Genomic DNA, 6,271 nt, shown 5'->3' on the forward strand with positions numbered 1-6,271 from the left:
ATTACTCATCTGCTGATGCACTGGATAAAGGGAGTGTCAGTCACAAAGTTTTCACAATCACATGGTGACTCCATAAAAGCTGTATGGCTATACTCTCATCATCAAGAATCAAGGCTACTGGGTTACAGTTCAACTGTTTCAGGGGTTTCCTTCTAGCTATTCTAATACACTAGATCCTAAAAAGGAATATCTGAATAATGCATAAGAAAAACCTCCAGAATGATCTCTCAACTTTACTTGAAATCTCTTAGCCACTGAAACTTTATTTTGTTTCATTTCTTTTCCCCCTTTTAGTCAAGAAGACTTTCTCAATCCCATGAGTCATGTCCCCAGGAGTCAGGTCCCATGTAGTGGGGAGGTTGGTAAGTTTATTTGCAGAATTGGCTGAGTGAGAGAGAGATCACATCTGAGCAACAAAAAGAAGTTGTCTGGGGGTGATTCTTAGGCATAATTCTAAGTAGGCTTAGCTTCTCCTTTGCAGGAATGAGTTCCATATGGGCAAGCACCAAAATCAAGGGCTTGACTTACTAAACAGGGAGTCCCCAACACCTGTGCGAAAATCAGGAATTCCCTAGGTGGGGAAGTTTAATATTTCCACATTTTCCCGCAGTCCTTTTGTTCTAGTTTGCTAATGCTGCCAAAATGCAAAACACCGGAAATGGATTGGCTTTTATAAAAGGGGGTTTATTTGGTTACACAGTTGCAATCTTAAGGCCATAAAGTGCCCATCAACAAAGGGTACCTTCACTAGAGAAATGCCATTGGCATCCGGAAAACCTCTGCTAGCTGTGAAGTCACGTGGCTGGCATCTGCTTGCTCCTAGGTTGTGTTTCAAAATGGCGCTCTCCAAAATGTCTGCATCAGCTTCCAACAGCTGTCTTTAAAATGTCTGTCTCAGCTCCAGCTTGCTCTGAGCTCCTTCCAGTAAACTAAACAAGGCCCACACTGAATGGGCAGGGCCATGCCTCCATGGAAACTATCCAGAGTTATCACCTAGAGTTGGGTGGGTCACATCTCCATGGACACTGAACCAATAGGTTCCAACCCAATCCACACTAATATGTCTGCTCCCACAAGAATGCATTAAAGAATACGGCTTCTTCTGGGGGACATAATATATACAAACCTCACATCCTTAAAGGGACTTTGCAAATACTTTTTTATTTTCTGCCCCAAATACTCTGGAATGTATTGGGGTATTACATTAACCTGTACAAAATAACAAGATCTCATTCCCTATTCCAGGTTCCATAGTAATTATGTTGTTTAAATAAACTAAACATACAGGTTAAGTTAGATAGTGTGCTACAGAGAAAATAAATTTTGTACCGAATAAACATCTCTTAAATAATAGTTAAAACTCAGGAATAGATGTGATTGCTATAAGAGCTTACAATCTAGGAGCCTTTACAATCAGCCTTATTGAACATTCAGTTCTCCTGCATTGTTGATTGCCCAGTCTCTGCCCACATTCCATCCCCTGATAACCTATACTCTTGAATTCAATTCCCAGCATTTGCTCATTATAGTTGGTTTATATTAGTGAGGCCTCACAATATTTGTCCTTTTGTTTCTGGCTTATTTTGCTCAACATACTGTCCTCAGGGTTCATTCACCTGGTTGCATGCCTCACAATTTCATTCTTTCCTGCAGTTTGCTCAATATTCTGTTGTATGTGTACACAACAGTTTGCCCTTCTGTTCACCAGTCGATGTACCCTTAGGCCAACCCCACCAGTTGGAAACCATGAATATTGCTGTCATAAACACCAGTGACCAGATACCTATTCATGTCCCTGGTTTCAGTTCTTCCAAGTATATACCAAATAATGGTGTTGCAGGATCATATGGCAACCCTATACTTAGCATCCTGTGGAATCACCACACTGCCCTCCAGAAGGGCTGCACTGTTCTACTTCACTACCAACAGCGAATAGGTATATTTCTCTGTTCACGTTTTCTCTAGCACTTGTATCTTTCTGTTTGTTTTTTTTTTAAAAACAGTTTTACTCACACACCATACAATCCATCCTAAGTGAACAATCAATTCTGAATATAATCACATAGCTATGCTTTCACCACCACAATCTATAAGAGAACATTTCCATTTTTGATATTTTTTCTTTTTCTTCAATTTTGCATTTGTAGGGTCCTTCTCCAGTCTATATCTTCCTCCAAAGTTCTGAACAATATAGAGTTGTTCTTTTTTCTGTTGAATCTTTGGAGAGAGGTTTTCAGTTTTACATCGCCATGTTGATGACATCACCGATGATGCAGTCTTGATGCTCACTTCTCTTCTAGACAAACATCATCCAACCACTGATGATCTCAGGAGACTTTTTCATGTCATTGATGGCAGCAATGGGAAGACCCCAGTTGGCTACTGGTCCCCAAAAATGCGTGCTCATGAGATAGTCCTGGAATTCCTTGCTTCGGGCATAGTCCGCTGCTTTCTGCACCAACGCGCCTGCCATCCCAGCCCCGGACGCCTGCTGCCACTGCTGCCACTCCCTGGAGCCCAATGACACCCAACACAGCATTTTAAGACACTGACCAGAGATCTCAATATGGTCATATCTTTAAGAATATAAAAGAACTTGTACTGTTCTTATCTACAAGAATCATTTTTAAAATGTGAATACATTTACAAAGTTAATTAAGATGTTTAAGATATCTTAGGCATAACTCAATAATTTCATCAGAAGTGTCATGTTTTATGGGCAAGGGTGAAAACACCACATAAGGTATTTTCCAAGTCCTGTCTTCACCATCCATGAAGGTCAATCACTCAAGATTTTATATTTCATATGTTGTTCCTTTCTCAAGATTCCCCAAACACATCATTACTAGCTAATGCCATTATATATATATGTATATAAATATATGTATATGTATGTGTGTATACATATTTATATGTATCGGTATATACACATTGAGATAATCCTGCCCACTAGAACAAAAGAACAAAAATCTCATCCTCTTTGTTGTCCTTCTAGCCATTGTTGCAGCTAGCAAAACACTTGGATATGATAGGTGTGCAATAAAACTTCCTCACACCTGCCTTACTATCTCATTCTGTTATTACTCACCCTTCTCCCTTTTGTCTTACCATCTATTTGATAGAGAACCTCCCACCCCATCTTTCTCTAGACACCCTTAATAAACCATTGGTCTACATCTGAAAGTAATACACCTAGAGACACTAATGGGTAATTGTGAAGAATAAGAATTTGCATTCAACAGAGCTGATGCCCAGCAATAACACTTTTTATTATTTAATAAACACAAATTTATTATTGCACAGTTCCCACGGGTTGGAAGTCCAGGCCCAGTGTGGCTGGCTGGTTCTCTGCTTTAGGTTCATAACACCAAATCAAGGTATTCTTTCCAGGAGCTCTGGGGATGAATCCCCTTCCAAACTGATTCAGATTGTTGACAGAATTCAATTCCATGTGGTTGTATGGCCCCATTTCCTTGCTGGCTCTTAGCCAGGGGTCATTTTTAACTTCTAAAGGCCAGTTGCACTGCTCAGTTTGTGGCCCGCTTCCTCCATCTTCAAAGCCTGCAATGGCGAGGAGAATCCTCATATTTTGAAGCTCTCTGACTTCTCCTTTTACTCCATATCACTTTCTATTCTGCCACCTCGTTGACTGATGCTTCTGCCTTTCTCTTTGGCCTTTAAGGCCTATGTGATTGCACTTGACCTGGATAATCAGGGATAATCTCTCCATTTTAAAGTCAGTTGATTAGTAACCTAATTCAATCTTTGAAGTCCCTTCACAGCAGTACTTGGATTCAAGTTTGATTGAATAACCAGGGATGGAAATCTTGGAGGGACATCTTTAGAATGCTGCCTACCATAGTGCTAAAAAATAAGAATGTATATAAAACACTCAATGTGTTTGGTGTCATAGAGAGAAAACATTTTATAAATCATGGGTGTGATTACTAATACGCATAAATTCTGTGTGTAGTTTTGGGCATGAAGGTGGAAGTGGGTAGGGAGCTATTTCAGCACATATTCTTTATCCAAACATTTTAAAATGAGCTACTGGCAATGTGCCTTGAGTCATCTGGCTTAAAGGAAGTGTTATGGTTGCCATATTTTAGAACAGGGGCAATAAGATCCTCATGAAAATAGAATAATAGTGGGTGAAGCCAATTAAAATGGGAAAAGTATGTGGTCCTGAAATTATATTTCCACTATTCATTCCTCTCTTCTGCTGGTATTATATTTCCAGATATAAGTACTCTTTGCTTGAAGGGGAAGATGCACTGAGAAAAAGAAGAAAAGCAGAGAGGTAAGAATGCTTGAGGTGGGTTAGAGAATAAACCCCAAAAAGAATTAAAGAAAACAAATTTAAATATAAAAACAAAAATGGGGATGAGGAACCTAAGATGGCAGCTAGGTGAGATGGAGAAAAGAACACCTCCATGGAAAACACTAGATAAAAAAACAGAAAGTGACCCAGAACACCACTTCCAGAGTAGCACCAGCCAGACAAGTTCTGCTAAAGCCACAGGGAATGTGCGTTTGGTGAAACCAGGAGTCTGCATTCTGAAATGAGTGAGTGAGTCGGCTGAGTCCCTCAGCCATGCTGTCGTGTGGGGAAATGGTGGGTTGGCGTTTTTTTTTTTTTTTTTTTTAAAAGAAGCCCGGGAACAGCTGCAGATAAGATGGGAGTGGTCTGGACTAACGCCTTGGTGTCTGGGCTGGAGGATACCCCTTCCCACACCCACTGCTGATTGTCTTGGGTCCAGGGGAGCAAAGGGGAGATGCACAACTTGCAGCCATCTCCCCAGTGGGTGGGGCTACCCCTGCCTGGGGCCAAACACACAGCACAGAGCTGAGACAAGAAACTCAGCCTGACAGGGAGTCTTTCCCGCAGCACCGCTCACATGACACAATATCGGCCGTGGACAGTGGCCTTGAATACACCCACAGCTGATCGTCCTGGAGCTGGGAGAGTGGAACTGTGCGGAAAGGGGGAAGTTAATGTGTCCCATTCAACTATCTTTGAAGTGGGTTGGGAACGCCCCTACACAGCCCGGCGGCACAGGGCTTCCCTGGAGGCCGGTGCTCACTTGTGATGTGACACGGCCCTCCCCCCCCCAGCAGAGGTCCTGGAAAAGTACAGCAGGGAGTGGGGAACCGCTCAGAAATCCCAGAGAACCTACGCTAATACCAAGGACTTTTGTGTCAGTGGCAGAGAACAGCCTTAAATCTCCAGGAACACCTGGGAGGTTTGATTATTAAACCTGCCCTTCCTCCCTAACTGCTCAGGCACATGCCCCTCATTGAGGGCAGTCAGCACCGACAACACACCCAAATTAAGTGCATCAATTGGACCCCCAAAGAATCAGATCCCCACACACCACAAAGTTGGGGAGAACTGACTTGAGGGGAATAAGTGACTCATGGACACCATCTGCTGGTTAGTTAGAGAAAGTGTATGTCACCAAGCTGCAATTCTAACAAATTAAAGATCAAGTAAGGCAAATGCCCAGAGGCCAAAAACAACAGAAAATCTTAAAGCATATGATAAAACCAGACGACATGGAGGACCCGAACCCAAACGCTCAAATCAAAAGATCCAAAGACACACAGTTCCTGGCAGAATTAATCAAAGAACTACAGACAGGCAATGAGAGCATGGCACAGGATATAAAAGACTTGAAGAAGAGCATGGCACAGAATATGAAAGACATAAAGAAGACCCTAGAAGAGCATAAAGAAGATATTGCAAGAGTAAATAAAAAAATAGAAGATCTTATGGAAATTAAAGAAACTGTAGGCCAAATTAAAAAGACTCTGGATACTCATAATACAAGATTAGAGGAAGTTGAACAACAACTCAGCCTCCTCCAGGAGCACAGAACAGAAAATGAAAGAACAAAAGAAAGAATGGGGAAAAAAATTGAAAAAATTGAAATGGATCTCAGGGATATGATAGATAAAATAAAACATCCAAATTTAAGACTCATTGGTGTCCCAGAAGGGGAAGAGAAGGGTAAAGGTCTAGAAAGAGTATTCAAAGAAATTGTTGGGGAGAACTTCCCAAACCTTCTACACAATATAAATACACAAAGCATAAATGCCCAGTGAACTCCAAATAGAATAAATTCAAACAAACCCACTCCAAGACATATTCTGATCAGACTGTCAAATACTAAAGAGAAGGAACAAGTTCTGAAAGCAGCAAGAGAAAAGCAATTCACCACATACAAAGGAAACAACATAAGACTAAGTTGTGACTACTCAGCGGCCACCA

General features: G+C 41.4%; 1 protein-coding gene across 1 annotated transcript; it reads right to left on the reverse strand.

Moving 5' to 3' along the window:
* Positions 1–2,296: 2,296 nt before the first annotated feature.
* LOC119517520 (mitochondrial pyruvate carrier 1-like) lies at positions 2,297–2,473 on the reverse strand. Its single transcript, XM_037814341.1, has one exon. The coding sequence runs from the start codon at positions 2,471–2,473 to the stop codon at positions 2,297–2,299; it is 177 nt and encodes a 58-aa protein (XP_037670269.1).
* Between the last annotated feature and the right edge of the window lie 3,798 nt (positions 2,474–6,271).

The sequence above is a fragment of the Choloepus didactylus genome, chromosome 1 (genome assembly GCF_015220235.1).
Source record: "Choloepus didactylus isolate mChoDid1 chromosome 1, mChoDid1.pri, whole genome shotgun sequence".
NCBI lineage: Eukaryota > Metazoa > Chordata > Mammalia > Pilosa > Megalonychidae > Choloepus > Choloepus didactylus.

Bases quoted from the DNA above. Each gene is read 5' to 3' on its own strand.
- LOC119517520 (XM_037814341.1), bottom strand. From the start codon at position 2,473: ATGGCAGGCGCGTTGGTGCAGAAAGCAGCGGACTATGCCCGAAGCAAG.